This window comes from Protopterus annectens, chromosome 3.part1 (genome assembly GCF_019279795.1).
Source record: "Protopterus annectens isolate FY-2018-M chromosome 3.part1, PAN1.0, whole genome shotgun sequence".
Lineage (NCBI taxonomy): Eukaryota > Metazoa > Chordata > Ceratodontiformes > Protopteridae > Protopterus > Protopterus annectens.
In genome coordinates, this window is record NC_056732.1 from 1600740602 (window position 1) to 1600758522 (window position 17921).

At 44.4% G+C, this 17921-nt stretch overlaps 1 protein-coding gene across 2 annotated transcripts in view; it reads right to left on the reverse strand.

Moving 5' to 3' along the window:
- FAM133B (family with sequence similarity 133 member B) overlaps positions 1-17921 on the reverse strand; it is a 677034-nt gene that overhangs the window by 212115 nt on the left and 446998 nt on the right. For both annotated transcript variants that reach the window (XM_044067632.1, XM_044067633.1), the window contains exon 5: positions 17806-17838. In XM_044067632.1, the coding sequence (XP_043923567.1) occupies positions 17806-17838 (33 nt within the window). The remainder of the gene's footprint in view (positions 1-17805; positions 17839-17921) is intronic.

Here is a 17921-nt window from a genome sequence, read left to right on the forward strand (position 1 = left end):
ACTCTGTGAATGTTGACTCCATAAACTTTTTAGGTACCACTGAAGTTTCCTCATATGCAGTCTTGCATATGGAATAAGTAGGATGCAGGATGCTATGAAGCCCAGAGCCTGCATAATTTGTCTTGCAGAAGACTATGTTTTTGTCACCATCAGTTTGAAGTAAGTAGTCAGTTGCCTTTGTTTGTATGGCGTGAGGTAAGTCATCTGGGCAGTTGTATTCAAGCTTGCACCCAGGAATGTTATCTTTTGAGAGGGTACCAGTTGTGATTTCTTTTCGTTTATTGTGTACCCTAGGCATGTTAGAAGCCTTTTCACAAAACGCCAGGTGTCGCAGAAGAGTGTTCTTGTTCTCTGCTTGAATGAGACAAGTCGTCCAAGCAAGGATACATTTGAATACTTTTGTCTACAAAATGCAATTACTGGTGCCAGGCACTTTGTAAAGACCCTGGGCGCAGTAGATAAGCCAAAGGGCAGTGCAGAGAATTGGTAATGCATTAAGCCAGCCTTGAATCTGAGGTATCTTCTGCACGACTGTCTTATTGGGACATGCAGGTATGCCTCTTTTAGGTCTAAAGTCACCAGCCAAGCATTCTTGCCCAGCATGGTCAGAAGCTGTTGCAAAGTGAGGGTTTTGAATTTTAGAATGTCCAGGTATGTGTTCAAAATCAATAAATCCAGTATTGGCCGCCAGGTCTTGTCCTTTCTGGGTACCAAGAACAGTCCTGAGTAAAAATCTTGTCCTTTTTTCCTGTTCTGGTACTGCCTGAATGGCCCCCATATCCATGATGGATGTAACCTATTTCTGTGCCTCTGCTTATTGTTTTTTTTGGCAGATCTGGCCAACCATTTGTCATTGGCAGAGTGTGGAAATGGAATCTGTATCCTTGCGATACATTTAGTACCCAATTGTCCTGGGTTATTAACTGCCAATTTTGAGCAAAAAGTGCTAATTTTCCCCCTATGGGTGCTGCCAAAAGATAAGTGCTTGGTGTAGGCAGAGGGAAGTCATTGGGATTGCTTTCTGTAGGTTTGTGCTTTATCTCCTCCAGGTTTGGAGGTGGATACGCCCCACTGCTTTGACCTGTAGGAGTCTTGAGCCTGGTACTTAGAACCCTTTGGGCGTCTGGATTTGCCCCTTTGAGCTCTGTTTGACACAGGAAAGGACCAATTTTTTGTAGGCCAGTGTCTACTGGTGCTGCGGTAGCGCTGTTGCCTCACAGTAAAACATCGTCCTTTTCGATTCTCAGCTAACAGCATCTTCTGTGTGGAGACATGCGTGAATGGGTGTACCTTCGTTGAAGGTTGTGCATCAGGGCTGGCAACTCGGTACATAAAAGTTCCGCTGTGGCGACCCCTAACCGGGAAAAAGCCGAAAGATACAACAAGTGTCTACTGAATCTAGGTGGCTGTACTTGTAAGAAATCTAATAGTTTGCATAGACTTGGCTTTGTCTTCCATTTTCTTTAAAGCCTCTTCTGCCTTAATACCAAACAGAGAATCATGCTGTAAAGGTGCATCTAGCAATTTAGCTTTTACATGATCAGGCAAATTTTGTTCCTTTAACCAGGCATGCCTCCTAATCACAGATCCAGTAACTGCGGCCTTGCAGGAGGCCTCTAAAGAATCAAAACCACATTGCAAAGTATGCTTTCCAACTTGCTCAGCTGCATGCAATAATTCCTGCAATTCCTTATTTTCTGCACATTCTGAAATCAACATAATTTTCTGTTTCGGCAATCCCATAACATGTTGTTGGTACTTAAGCATATGAAATTGACAGTTTAAGGCCCTGATTGCCAAGGTTGCAGATGTATAAACCTTTTTTCCCCATCAATCCAGTGCCCCTGAATCACTATCGGAGGGGGGTAGGGTGTTTTGCTGTTGAGGCCTTAACTTCCTTTGGACCCTGTGAAATAGTTTCAGGATCAGCAGCAGGGTTTCTAAATAAAAATTTATGAGAGTCAGGGACCCTGTAATACCTGTCAGGCTTACTGGGAGCTGGAGGTAAGGAGTCGGGTCAGGCTTGACTCTGAAAACACATCATCCACAATGTCTAAAACAGGGGGAATGGCTAAAGGCTTGTGCTGAGGGAGAAGGAAATCCCAGAGTCTCTTGTTTGATTCTGAGAAGTCTTGACTCTCCTAGTGAAAATGCTCCCTCAAAGTATGCAAGGTTTCTCCAAATGAATAATCCTCAGGAGGAGATTCAGATGGAATAGATTCCTCAGCATCAGAATCACCATAGGGAGGTAAAGATAATTCCTGATCAGAAGAGGAATCAGAAGAAATAGAAACCTGATCTGAAGATTCACAGTCGGTGTCTTGCCTAGGCCTCTTATCTGGAGGGGGATGGGTACACCTGATCAAGGTAATAAGGTCTTCATCCATTCTGATCATCTGTTTTTTAGGCATAGAGGCCTGTGCACGTGGCTCAGGCATCGTTTTTTTTTAGTTTTAGAAGGTGTCTTTGCCTTTGGTTTTGCAGCCTTCGTCGGTTTGATATAAAAATATTGAGGTCTGAACACACCCTCAGAAGCCAGTGCCTGCTCAGTGGCTCCAGACCCATCCGAGGGAGATACATCCGTCAGTCCAATATCTTGAGTATCTTGCAGCATGCCAGACTCCACATGGGTGTTGGTAGAGGCCTGCAACTCAAAGGTATCAGGGGCTGCGAACCAGCGACTGACTTAGGAGAAGCTTTGTCGTCGGTTTTGCATCTCGACTGCCTTTCTCTGCCCTTTTCTTTGCGTTTTTTTATGTACTCCGGTAGTCGGATTGCTATCCAATGACATTTCTGGGTAGTTAAATCTGTTTTCAAAATACTTGGATGTAAAAATATACCGACGCTTAATAGTGCGTTGGTTAAAACTAGCAGAAAAAACAACAGCCAGGCACGTTGTGATCAGGGCCTAGGCAAGGAATACAGTATAAATGGAAATCCTTATGATGTATTTGCTTCCCACAAGTAATACAATTATTAACTTTTTCTGACATCGGTAAGAAGCAAGAAAAAAGTTTCCCCAACGGAGAACTTGGCTTTAGTGAAGACTTCGGTTCTGAAGCTCAAACTTGAATATTTCAGTAGTCGGCCAACCGGCACTTGCGAAATGCTTCTGCTTCGGGCACCACGCGGCAAGAAAGACTAAAGAAAATGGCGTCGGCTGCATGTTTTATACCCCTGACGACCTGACGTCATGGAAGAGAAGACAGCACCCGACGCAGGACCCAAGACTTTGGAATTCAGGCCGACTGAGGGCAACCTGCCAGCAGATTACCCAAATGGAATGACTGCAACAGTGAAACACGAAGAACATTGGCTTGGCACCCAAAACTGTTTTTTAGTCAGGTATGCTTGAGCTGCCTGACAGTTTGAGCACACATGGAATATGCCTTGAAGCTTTGGAAGTTATCCAGCTATTACATCTTTGGCAGGATACAACCCATATAGCGAAGGCTATTGCAGCAGTGATCATATGAACATCTACTGGTAATAGGTTTACTTGCCAACTGTACTTTCCCACACCCAGCACTGATAAGAGTCTCTCTTCCCTTGCCCACTGAGGGGACCCCATCTGTCACGGAGGATATGGCTAGCCCCTAGTCCTAAGTGGCTATGGGTACTACACCAGAAGAATCTGGGTTAAAAGGTGAGTGGACTGAGGTACAAAAAATGGCCACAGTAAGATCATCCACCTATAGCTGTAGCAAACTGCTACCTGGTGGCAAAAGCTGCTTGCTTAACTTTCTTTTTGCGACTGGAAGAAAGAACACTGGAACCGGTAATCTGCTCTATGATCAAGCCAAAAATGGTGCACCTTTCCAAGGGGAAGAGGAGCAGGAATTCAGGAAAAAATAGAAACCTTTAAAGTAACTTTTTTCATAGAAAAACACACTTAAAAACACAGTCATCCCCAAAAAGGAAAATAAACTCAATTTCTCCACAGAAAAAAGTACAGTTTTGTACCTACCATAAATGTAGATGTCCGAGAGGTATGCATCTGCAGTCCTAACAAATGGGTTGTCCTGCCTCAGGCAGCCCTTCAGTCGGCCGGATTCCAAAGTCTGGGTCTGGCCTCGGCTGATGTCGCACTTCACCCGACGTCATAGCTGCTGTCAATTGGGTATAAAGGCATCAGCCAACGCCATTTTCCTCAGTGTTTCTTGCCCCAGATGCCAGGTGCCCCCTAGGAAGGCTAAATTTGGATAAATGCAAATGATTCCAAACAGTAGAGAGCAAACAAAAATAAACATGTATGTACATATATACAAACAAATACACCATAATAGATTCCCCCAGCTAGCTACAAGATGGGCAAATACCCTTGGAGTACCACAGAGGGGAAGGTGGGTAATCCTGACTGCAGATGCATACCTCTCGGACATCTACATTTATGGTAGGTACAAAACTGTACTATGTCCTTCAAGGATGCATCTGCAGTCCTAACAAATGGGTAGAATACCATAGCCAAACTGGGGGAGGAGGCACTAAGAAGATCATGGTGTAGTTAAGATCCCTTGCAAAACAGCAGTGGCAAAACCTGCTCGGGATCTGGAGTATAAAGGCAGATTATAATGCTTGGCAAATGTATGCACGGAGCTCCAAGTAGCAGCCTCTAAAATGTCTTTGGTAGCCACTCCTCGTAAGAAAGCTGTAGTAGTGGCTGTAGCCCTTGTGGAGTGAGGTCTGATGTTTTCTGGAGTTGTCTTCCCATGAAAGGAGTAACAAAATCTAATGCAATTTCCTATCCATTTTGAGATTGTCTGTTTTGAAATTGCCTTTCCTTCCATTCCTGCTGCATATGCTACCAGAAGCTGTTCAGTTTTTCTATTGTTCTTGGTTCTGTCCAGGTAGTAGCGCAATTGCCTGTGTACATCCAAGGTGTGCAGTAGTCTTTCCCCCCAGTTCTGTGGGTTGGGGAAGAATGTTGGTAGGTCTATTGCTTGGTTCAATGATACCCTGGAGACCACCTTTGGCATAAAAGTAGGGTTAGTTCTCAAGGACACTCTATCCTGATGGAAGATAAGGAAGGGCTGTACTGCCATTAATGCCTGTAATTCAGAAACCCTTCTTGCTGAAGTGATTGCAAGCAGGAAAGCAGTTTTCCAAGATAAGAACTGTAATTCTGCTGTTGCTGCTGGTTCAAAATGGGGAAGTGTTAACTTTTCTAGCACAAAGTTCAGGTCCCATGTAGGCAGAGGTGGTTTCCTTGGAGGCTTTACATTTTTAATTCCTCTCAGAAACTGCCTGAGTAGAGGATGAGAGAAGACTGGAGAATCCATGTTGTATTCTGCTGAAATTGCTGATGCATGAATCTTGATGGAGGAGTAAGACAGGCCATTGTGGAAAAGTTCTGCAAAATATTCCAGGATGTTAGCTATGTTTGCCAATGATACATTTTCTCCTTTTGCTGCACTCCAAATGAGGTATCTTTTCCATTTTGCTGAATAAGACTTCCTTGTGGAGGGTCTGCGAGCCTCCAGGATAATGTCTTTAACCCTCTGAGATAAATCTGGGTTATTTTGTTTTATGTAAGATTCCAAGCAGCTAGCTGCAGTGTTTTCAAGTTTGGATGCAGGATCTTGAAGTTGTTCTGTGTTAGCAGCAGAGGAACAAGAGGTAGAGGCCATGTGTGTGCCTGAGACATACTTCTCAGAAGCGGGTACCAATGCTGCCTCGGCCAGTCTGGAGCTATCAGTATGATCCTTGGGTGATCTTCTTTGATCTTCAGTAGCACTTTGTGCATCAAAGAAAGAGGTGGGAATGCATATGCTGTTAGGTTTTCCCAACTGAAGGATAGGGAGTCCACCTTCCAAGCAAGTGGGGCCGCGAATAGGTCTTTTTCTGGTAGCCCCCATTTCTTTGTAATGGATTTGAAGATGTCCGGATGCAGCATCCATTCGTGGGTATCCGTGGTAGTTCTGCTTAAGGTGTCTGCTAGTATATTTTCTTTTCCTGGCACAAATATGGCCTGGAGCTGAATGTTGAGGTTCAGGGCCACATTCCACAGGTCCATTGCCATCCGGCATAGAGGATATGAATGTGTGCCTCCCTGCTTGTTGATATACCACATAACTGTGGTGTTGTCCGTCCTTATCAGCAAATGACCTTGTTGAAGAAACGGTCTGAATGTCTGAATTGTCTGCTTCACTGCCAGCATCTCTTTTTGATTTATGTGTAGGTTCAGCTGGTCCTGTGTCCATAGGCCTTGTATACACTTGTCTGCCATGTGTGCCCCCCAACCGAGATCTGAGGCGTCCGTGGTGATAGTCTGGCTTGGGTGAGGGCTGTGGAAAGGCAGTCCTTTGTTCAACTGACAGGCCTGAGCCCACCACAGGAATTCTTGTTTCAGGCATGGAATTATTGGAATTTGGGTTTCTAGGCTGTGCTTGTGCTGAGACCATAAATTCCTTAGGTACCACTGCAACTTCCTCATATGTAGTCTGGCATGTGGGATCAATATTATGCAGGATGCCATGTAACCCAGGGCTTGCAGGACTTTCCTTGCTGTAAGCTGGTTCTGCGTTGTTAATGCCTTGAAATAGAGTGGTAGTTGTTTTTGTTTTTTGCTGTGAGAAATGCCATTTGATTTGATGTGTCCAGTTCTGCACCCAAGAATGTAATCCTTTGGGATGGTACCAGCCTTGACTTTTTTATGTTGACTGTGTATCCCAAGGCCTGCAATAGGTGAATAACCTTTTCCAAATCTTTTGTTAATTTGATCTTGTTATCCGCTTGTATCAGGCAGTCGTCCAGGTATGGATAAATTTGAATTCCCTGAAGCCTGCAATGAGCAATTACTGATGCCAGGCATTTCGTGAATACTCTGGACGCAGTAGATAAGCCAAAGGGCAATGCTGAGAATTGATAATGCTCTGATCCTGCAAGAAATCTGAGGTATCTTCTGCAATCTGGTCGAATAGGGACGTGCAGGTATGCCTCCTTGAGATCTAGAGTCACCAGCCAAGACTCCTTGCCCAGCATGGGAAGAAGTTGCTGTAGGGTCAGCATTTTGAATTTTGGAACAATGAGATATGTGTTGAGAGCGGACAGGTCGAGAATAGGCCTCCATTGGTTTTCTTTTCTTGGTACCAGGAAAAGTCTGGAATGAAATCCTTTGTCCTTGTTCCATAGCCGGTACCTTTTCTATAGCTCTCATCCTTAGTAAGTGGTTGATTTGTCCTAGAGCGTTTGTCTTTTGGTTTGGTGGTAGGTTTGGCATTCCTCTCTTCCTTGGTAGAGTATGGAAGTGAAACCTGTAACCTTTGTCTATTGTCTGTAAAATCCATTTGTCTCCTGTAATGTAATGCCAGTTTACTGAAAATAAGGCTAGCTTTCCGCCTAAGGGTGCTTCCAGTTGTTCCCTGGTAGGCGATATCAGAGCCAAGTCACTGTGACTGTCCTGTGGAAGTGGTAGTAGCTGGATCTGTGGCAGTACTTCTCTGGTTGTTAGGCTGCCACTGATGTCCCCTGTAGGCACCTCTGGATTGACCTCTGCCTCTTGAGCGCCTATTTCTGCCTCTCTGTGCTCTGGTGGTGTCTGGAAAGGACCAATTCTTCGAAGGCCAATTTCTACTAAACCTAGGAGGCTGGACCTGTAAGAAATCCTTGACTGTTTGGACAGATTTTGCTTTTTCCTCCACCTTCTTTAACACTTGCTGTGCAGGGGAGCCAAACAAACTGAGTTTCTCCATGGGAGCATCTAGGAGCTTTGACTTTACATGGTCTGGTAAGGATTGCTCTTTTAACCATGCATGCCTTCTGATCACTGTACCAGTCATAGCTGATCTAAAGGAAGCCTCCAGTGCATCATAGCCGCATTTTAAGGAATGATTACTGACCTGCTGAATCCTGAAGGGACTTATGGTCTATAGGTTCAGGAGAGGATAGTTTTTTATTTAGCTGCTCTAACAAAAATTCCTGATACTGAATCATGTGGAATTGACAGTTTAAAGCCCTAGCCGAAAGAGTAGCAGAAGTATAAACTTTTTTACCCCATCTCTCTAATGCTCTAGATTCTCTTTCAGAGGGGAGGGGGTTTTTGGCAGTTGCTACAGCTTTGGGGCCTTGAGAAATAGTTTCAGGGTCTGCAATAGGAGCCTTATACAGGTGATAATGTGTGTCCGGGACCCTGTAGTATCTGTCGGGCTTAGCAGGGGCCGGGGGAAGAGAGTCAGGGGCAGTACAAGCATCATTGAATGCATCATCCACAACTGTTAGTACTGGAGGAATGGCTAAAGGCCTATGCTGTGGCAAATGTAAAAAGGTCCTTAGCCGTTTCCTAGAATCTGAAAAATCCTGGCCCTGCCATTGAAATTGTTCCCTCATAGCATGCAAGGTTTCCCCAAAAGAAAATTCCTCAGGAGGAGAGGCAGAAGGAATGGAGTCTTCTGCGTCAGAATCCTCATATGGAGAATAAGGGCCCTCTGGAGGATTAGAGTTTTCTGAATCATCAGAGGAATAATCCGTAGAAACTGGTTCAGGGGGCTCTGCTCTAGGCCTCTTCTCTGGAGGGGGATGAGAGGCCCTGTCAGGGTGAGGTTGGGATCCCCTGATCAAAGAAATGAGATCCTCTGCCAGGCTGAGCATTTGGGAACTAGAGCTAGGCCTGTGTGGGGGGGTTTTAGCAGGCAAGGCCTTAGAAGATTTAGCTGCTTTAGCCCTGGAGAAAGCCTTGATAGACATGGATGCAGGGGGCCTAGCAGCTCCACGTGCAGGAGTAGATATGTCTAAAGGAATAGTATCTGATAAATCCTGGGTGCCTGCTACAGCAGGAGAAATTTCAGTAGCAGATTCAGCCATGCTGTGTGAGGCCTCAGCTGTAGGAGGTATGCTTTCGGCCGAAGGAAGAACCGAGGACTCGGTTTCAGCCGAAACAGAGACACTCGCGGTTGGCTTAACCACGGTTTCGGCCGAAACTGCGGGCCGCGAGTGTCGGTCCTTTTCCTTACGCTTTTTAGCTAATTGTGAAGTCGGAGTCTCCAACGGCATTTTGTAAGCAAAAGCGGGACCAAAAAAAGTACAGTTTTGTACCTACCATAAATGTAGATGTTCGAAGATCCACATTGCTACAGTCCTAACACTTGGGGTAGTCCGCTGTCCCAGTCGGCCCGAATACCAAAGTATATGGCTGACGTCGGTCAAGGCGCATTAGTCTGACGTCAGGACGTCAGGGTACAAATGCGCATGACCGACGTCATATCCTCAGTCTTTTCTTGCCCCAGATGTCAGAAGACCCTAAAAAGATAAGGCTAAAACCAAAAAACACCACACACTCCTGCACCAAATAGATATACAATATATACAAATTTACAAGAGTATAACCTCACCCACACAACCACCCCTAAACACAGAGGGGAAGGAGGGAGGGTAAATTGGACTGCAGCAATGTGAATCTTCGAACATCTACATTTATGGTAGGTACAAAACTGTACTATGTTCTTCATACCACACTGCTGCAGTCCTAACACTTGGGTAGAATCCCAAAGCAGAGGTAAGGGAGGCTGGCAAATCATAAGGAAGCAGGAGCTGACAACATGCCCTGCAAAATAGCCGTGGCAAAACCAGCCCTAGATTTAGAGTAGAGAGGAAGGTGGTAATGCTTAGAGAAAGTATGCACTGAACTCCAAGTAGCTGCCTCCAAAATATCCTTAGTAGCCACCCCTTAGAAATGCTGTTGAAGTGGCAGTAGCCCTAGTGGAATGAGGCCTAATCCCAGCTGGAATCTCCTTACCATGATGGGAATAACAAAATGCAATGCAAAACCCAATCCACTTAGAAATAGTTTGTTTTGACACAGGCTTGCCCTGAGAACTCAAAGCAAAAGAAACAAACAACTGCTGAGACTGCCTAAAATCCTTAGTCCTGCTTAAATAATAACTCAACTGCCTGTGTACATCTAAAGTGTGCAAAATCTTTTCCCCCTTATTTTGGGGATCTGCATAAAAGGTAGGCAAATGAATAGTTTGGTTTAAAGCCACACTAGAAACCACTTTAGGCATAAAGGAAGGATTAGTACGTAAAGATACCCTATCCTTATGAAAAATCAGGAAAGGCTCAACCGCCATAAGGGCCTGCAATTCAGACACCCTTCTTGCAGATGTAATGGCTAACAAAAAAGCAGTCTTCCATGACAAGTATTTCAATTCAGCAGTAGCTGCAGGCAAAAGGTTGTAGAGTGAGTTTCACCAACACAAAATTCAGGTCCCAAGCAGGAGTAGGAGCTCTACGGGGGTCTTATATTCTTTGCCCCTCTAAGAAATTGCTTGAACAAAGGATGAGAAAACAATGGTGGGTCACAATCATAGTGAGCTGAAATTGCTGCAGCATGAATCTTAATGGAAGAGAAAGACAAACCTTTGTCCAATAACTCAGTAAGATATTGAAGAGCCACACTCAAATTTGGCTCAGAAACATCCAAATCCTTTGCTGCACACCAAAATAAAAATCTCTTCCATTTTCCTGCGTACACTTTCCTTGTAATAGGTCTTCTGGCTTCCATAATCACATTCAAAACTTGTTGAGGAAGCTGAGACCTGCCATGGTTCAAAACAGAATATGCCAGGCTGTTAGATGGAGAGAGTGAAGCTTGACATTGAGCAGATGCCCGTCCTTCTGAGACAATAGGTGTGGAATCAAAGGTAAGGGCCATGGAGGCTTCCTTACCAGACTCCTCAGCAATGGGTACCAGTGCTGCCGAGGCCAATCTGGAGCAATTAAAATCATCCTTGGCTTGTCTTGTCTGACCTTTAGAAGTACCTTTGGGAGGAGAGGCAGAGGTGGAAAGGCATACACATGAAGATTTGTCCAACTGAAAGAAAGAGCATCCACTTTCCAGGCTGTGTGATGAAACCTTTTCGTGCAAAACTTTGGCAGCTGGTGGTTTAGTGGAGAAGCGAACAGATCTATGTCTGGAGTTCCCCATGACACTGTCAATGTCTGAAATACATGAAGATCCAGTTTCCACTCGTGGGGATCCATGATTTGCCTGCTTAACACATCTGCTAAGGAGTTCTGTGCTCCTGGCAGAAACCTTGCTTGAAGATTCAGCTGCAAGCTTAACGCAGTCTCCCACAAAATCATTGCTTGCCTGCATAGAGGATAAGAATGTGTTCCCCTTGTTTGTTGATGTACCACATGACAGTTGTGTTGTCTGTTAGAATCAACACCTGCCCTGGAAGAAGTAAATCCTTGAAAGCCAGTAATGCAAACTGGACTGCTAACATCTCCTTCATGTTGATATGTAGATGCTGCAGTCTGGCAGGCCACTTGTCTTGTATCCACTTTCCATTCAGATGAGCTCCCAAGCTGTGTCTGAGGCATCTGTCGTTAGAATCTGACTCGCCTCTGGCCGGGTCACAGAGAGTCCCTTGTTTAGGTGACATTCCTGAGCCCACCACAAAAATTCCTTTTGAATGCAAGGTATTATTTGAATGACAGTGTCCAAATCCTGGCAGTGCTGTGTCCATACATTTTTCAGATACCATTGTAGCTTCCTCATATGCAGTTTGGCATTGGGAAGTACCAGAATACAAGATGCCATGAACCCTAAGGCTTGAAGGACTGTCCTTGCAGTCAGCCCGGACTGATGAGATAGTTGATGGAAGTAAAGAGAAAGATTCTTTTGTTTGTCCGGGTTAAAAGGCCATCTGTTGCTGTATTCAGTCTCACACCCAGAAAGCACATGTCTTGAGAGGGTACTAGACTGGACTTTATTTCGTTCACAGAATACCCTAGGCATCTTAGCACTGCTATCACATATTCCAAATGCTGAAGAAGCAGGTCCCTTCCTTGAGCCAGAATCAGGCAATCGTCCAAATAAGGATAGATTTGTATTCCTTTTAGCCTGAAGAAAGCTATCACTGGAGCCAGAACCTTTGTGAATACTCTGGCGCAGTAGATAAGCCAAAGGGCAATGCAGAGAACTGATAATGAGAATTCCCAGCTCGAAACGCAGATATTTCCTGCAAATTAGTCTGATAGGAACATGAAGGTAAGCTTCCTTGAGATCCAAAGTTACCATCCAGTGATCTTTGCCCAGCAGAGGTAAAAGCTGTTGTAACGGCAACATTTTGAACTTGGGAATGTCCAGATAAGTGTTGAGGCTAGACAGATCCAAAATTGGTCTCCAAGTGTTCCCCTTTTTGGTACTAGGAACAGGCGAGAATAAAATCCTAGGCCCCTTTCTGGCACAGGAACCGGCTGAATGGCCCCTATTTGGAGCAACAGAGAAATTTGCTTGTGAGCCTCTTTCCTTTGTTGAGGAGGAATGTCTGGCATGCCTTTGAAAGGAGGCAAGGTATGGAAATAAAACCTGTAACCGTGGTGAATGATATCCAATACCCATCTGTCTTGGGTAATTAAACTCCAGTTTTCTTTGAAAAGTGCCAACCTTCCTCCCAAAGGTGCTGCCAGACGAGAAGATTCTGGCAGCTGAAAAGGCAGGTCATTGTGTCTGTTTACGAAAGGACTGACCCCTGCCCTCACCAGAAGACTGAGCAGGTGAACTCCTGTTCTAGGCCTAAAAGACCCTTGAGCTCTGCCTCTACCACGCCTAGACCTACCCCTAGACTGGGAATCATAAGCAGGATATGTCCACCCCTTGGTAGGCCAATTTCTACTAAACTGGAGGCTGAACCTGCAAAAATCTTTAACAGTCTGCATAGACTTAGCCTTGTCTTCCATTTTCTTTAGAACTGCTTCCACAGGCGAACCAAACAACACATCAGATTGTAAAGGAGCATCTAAAATCCTTGTTTTCACATGCTCAGCTAAATTCTGATCCCTCAACCAGGCGTGCCTGCGAAGAACCGAACCAGTGGCAGCCACCCTCGAAGAGGCCTGCACATCATCAAAACCACATTGCAAAGAATGCTTACCCACCTGTTCAGAAACATGAACTAAATCCTGCAACTCTTTACACTCAATACCTTCCGCCAAAGCATCTACCTTAGACTTTAATTGTGAAAGGAGATAATTTTGGTATTTCAACATGTGAAACTGGCAATTCAAAGCTCTCATGGCCAAAGTGGAAGAAGTATACACTTTCTTTCCCCATCTATCCAAAGCCCTAGCCTCTTTATCTGGAGGAACAGGATTTTTAACAACAGAAGCCTTAACACCTTTAGGCCCCTGTGAAACAGTTTCTGGGTCTGCCCTAGGACTCTTAAAAGATACTTATGAGCTTCAGGCACCCTATAATATCTATCCGGTTTAACTGGAGCAGGAGGCAAAGAGTCAGGGTTCAGAGAAGCCTCTGCAAAAACATCCTCTACCACATCTAGAACAGGAGGTATAGCTAAAGGCCTATGCTGGGGTAGAAACAAAAATTCCTAAGCCTTTTCCTGGAATCAGAGAAATCCTGACCTTCCCATTTAAAATGCTCCCTCATGGAATGAAGAGTCTCTGAAAATGAAAAATCCTCAGGAGGAGAAGCAGAAGGAGTAGAATCATCTACATCAGAATCAGAGTAAGGGAATACTCCTGCAAATCTTCAGCCAAGACTCAGAAGCATCCAACACTGCTCAAAACTCCCAAGCTCAGGTTCCACCCTAGGCCTCTTATCAGGAGGGGCATAGAACCTCTAATCATTGTAATCAAATCTTCTGCCATCTTAAGCATATGCTTCTTAGGTACAGACCCTGAAGAACTAGGGGTAACTCCTGAAACAAAACCTGGCCTGCCCCTGGGAGAAGCCTTGGAAACAGCAGGAGGGCCTAACCACCTTAGGAAGGGAGGGAAGAACAGCTACCTGAGAAGCCCCTTCCGCCTGGCCTACCTCCTGAGAGGTCACATCTTGCAGTAATAAAGTCTCTCCCTGGGATTCCAAAGAAATTTCTGGCTGAACCCCTGGCTCCACCGAGCCCTCTAAAGAACCGACGTCCGGGACGGACGGTTCTTCCAGCCTAGGCTTTGCTGCTTTGTCCTTGCGCTTTTTGAAAGCGGCCGGAGCATCCGACGGCATTTTATAAGTACACCGCTTCCCAAAACCTAACCTGGCACAATCTAATCTTCTCTTTATAGTGCGCTTGTTAAATCTAGCACAAGAGCGACAGCCAACAACGTCGTGCTCAGGCCCTAAGCAAGGTATACACAAGGTATGGTAATCCCTATGAGGTATCTGTTTCCCACAAGAAATACAGTTATTCACTTTTTCTGACATCCGGTAAAATACTGAGGCAAGAAAAAACCAAAATAATCCCCAACGGGGTACTTAGCCAACTTGGATTCGGTCTGAAACTCCGACTTCGGAAAATCTCAGAACGCCAACCTGCACTTGCAAAACTGCTTCTGCATCGGACCATGCGGCAAAAAAGACTGAGGATATGACGTCGGTCATGCGCATTTGTACCCTGACGTCCTGACGTCAGACTAATGCGCCTTGACCGACGTCAGCCATATACTTTGGTATTCGGGCCGACTGGGACAGCGGACTACCCCAAGTGTTAGGACTGCAGCAATGTGGTATGAAGAACATCTCCTCCGCAAACTCCGACCGACGTCTAAGTGTCCGTCGGTTGAAGGAAGCACAGGCTAGACAAGCTGCTACGTCGTGGTCTGGGCCTAAGCAAGGAAGGCAGTAAGAGTGGAAATACTTATGAGGTATTTGTTTCCCACAAGTTAAACAATTATTTATTTTTTCTGACATCGGCTGAGGCAAGAAAGAGTCCCCAACGGGGTACTTAGCTTTTTAGAAGTCTTCGGTAGTAGAAATCTCTGGATCTGACCGACCGGCACTTGCGAACAGCTTCTGCTTCGGGCACCGCGCGGCAAGAAAGACTGAGGAAAATGGTGTCGGCTGATGCCTTTATACCCAATTGACAGCAGCTATGACGTCGGGTGAAGTGCGACATCAGCCGAGGCCAGACCCAGACTTTGGAATCCGGCCGACCGAAGGGCTGCCTGAGGCAGGACAACCCATTTGTTAGGACTGCAGATGCATCCTTGAAGGACATCATTTTTTTACTAACAATTTTAATCTGACAGGAAAAAACAGCACTCCCATTTAAAAGTACAATAGTCTTGTGACAGTCCGATGAAACTCAAAACTCACAGTTTTAAAATACCTAAAGTGATAAGACACAAATATATGAAATTGGATGTTTCCCCAAAGTGAACTTATCTGGTCAGTAAACAGCACCAGCCAACCAATCCTTGAAAATCATAGAGAACCACCCTCTTCAGTGGCAGTAAAGCTCTGAAAGGCTTGGCACTCAAACCTGTCTTTTGGTCAGCTAATTTCAAGATGCCGGACAGTTTGGGCATGTGGAAGGTGTCCTGTTATATCCTTAGCAGGATATACCCCACACAGTTATAAGGCCACTTGAACAGTGATTAATATGATGAACATCTAGGAGTTCATGAGCAGGCTGCAACACCTAGGAGTGACAACGATCAGTTCCAAAAGCCTCAAGAAACACAGACTCCTCAAGAGAGGCTGCTTTGGTGGACCAATCCCTTCATTGCTTCATCAGTTTTAAAATATCACCAAAGGTGATGTCCTCTAGAGAGGGTTGTGGGGAACCCTCCAACTCATCGAAGTCTGTAACCTTGGTGACCAACTCCGGCAAGGAGTCTAAATGTCTCCTCTTGCAAAGTCTGTTTCTTTAGCACCTGCCGATATGGATTTCTGGGAAAGGCTCAGAATTGGATGGGGAGGATTCCCCATGGCTGGAGGAGGTAGATTGTTACAGTCTATCAGGATGAAAAGAATTGGATAAAGGACCCACCAAAGACTGGGACAGAGCCAATCACTGCAGAGACACCTCTTATCTTGATCTGGAGAGAACCCTTTCAAATGTCTCTAATGCCAAAAATGCCATGTGGGTCATCAAATCCGCAAGAGGAACAAGGAGGGGCCATCCACAACTTCAACGAGCTCCAGGTCCAAGGTCAACAATAGTACAAAGGTATCGAGTGCCAACGGGGAAGGGATGGATCTGAAAGCTTAGGAGTCTGCTTCATCCCATGAGCCTTGGCTCCAAGGCTTCGGACTCAGACTCATCCTGATCTGACTGTGTTGGAATCAGGACAGCAATCAAAATTGACGGCGTTGAAAAGACTATCGGTTCAGATATTGATGCTCTAGAGGGAAAACTTGGATCTGCGGCCTTCAGAACATGAGAAACCAGTGGAGGGGCAGTTGCGGCCATTCCAGGAGCCCCCAAGGGGGTCAGTGCTTGGATGACCTCCAGCGGAATTCAAGTTTGAAGGAAAAGTCTGCATCATCCTGTTGACTTCCGCTTCTGAGAGACTTAACGAATGGAAGGACCTAAAAGATGAGGCCACCAAAGAAAAAATGCTTCTCCTGCAGAAAGAGGGGTGAAACCTGGAAATCACTGGCTCTGACAAGAAGCATGCAGGATTCAGAGCTGAAAATTAGATCCAAAGAGATTTCAGCTCCGAACACTTAGGTTTCTTAGGTGCTGGACCAAAGTGATCTACAGGATATGGCAACTGTTTCCTGGGCTTTCAACCCTCCTTTTCTGAATCTTTGTCCTTTTCTTTATTCTCTAGACATCTCTCTCTTTTTTCCTTTTTGCAGCTCAACCTGGAGGAAAGACATCTGATGCAGTAGGTGTCAAACTCTCCGAATGAGCGGGAAGACCTTTTCCGAATAAGTCTGCCCTTACCATCCTTGTAGTGCCCTGGAACCAAAGGAGGCACACATGCCTCACAATTTGCATCCAGGTGTGTAACCCTTAAATAACACATGCAAAAGGAGTGGGGCTCCAGCTGCGAGATTTTCTGGCTGCAGGCCAAACACTTTAAACCCAGTGGTCTTGTGTAACATACTAATTAACAATTCAAAATAACTTAAAAATATCTGTCAAAACACAAATAATGCTAAAACAGCTCTACTAAGCAAAAAAATCACTATCCAAATAGCCAGAAATGTTAACAAGTGAAGTATAGTGGATAACAACCAAGAAATATGCTATAGCTAGGAAAACAAGAAAACTATATTTGAGGGTGGCCTAATGGTTAAGGTGTTTGCCTTCCAAACACAAGGTGCAGGGTTTGAGTCTCACAAGGGATAATTGGCTAGGCTTAAAATGCCTTGCAATGGCAGTTAGCCTAGTACTAATCTATGAACCATCTATGAACTATATACACATATATATATATATATATATATATATATATATATATATATATATATATGTAGACATACAGAGATATATATACACACACAGTGCATGTGTGTGCGTATATATATATATATATATATATATATATATATATATATATATGTGTGTGTGTGTGTGTGTGTAATACATCACACATTTTGATAGGGAGGAAGTACATGAAGTGTGACATAGGGGTATACACCATTGAATAATAAGGAGCAAGTTAGTCTATCATGTGAAGCGGTACGTAGAAATTCCACAGACTTCTGCTGGAATATACATTTCCTGGAGGACAGACCACACTATTTGTGACTGCATATGTTTTATTATACCACTTAAAATGTGCAACAAAATGTCACACTGCAAGAGCAAATGACCCAATAAAACATCCATACATAACAGCAGGACATAAGATTAACATCTCCATGATGATTTAACATTATCAGTGAGGAAGGGGTAAATAACATGCCACTAAAGATCCTTCAAACAATCCACAAGTAATCAGGTGCAGACAAATGTGACAGACATGTACTCCAATTTTATTTTGAGCTGTGGGTACTACACATTAGACATGTTAAATTGCTGTGAAATTTACTCATATTTCTTCAAAATGTTACACTAATCAAATTCCAAAATCTATTACTTCAGTATTGAAAACTTATCTGAAAACTTTGCTCACCCTGTTTAATTTCTTCTTTAGCTTTCTTTTCTTCTAAATAACAAGGAAAGAATAAATATTAAAACAGTTTTCACTTTTTTATTATTAATTATATAGACAGTGAAGACATTTATAAA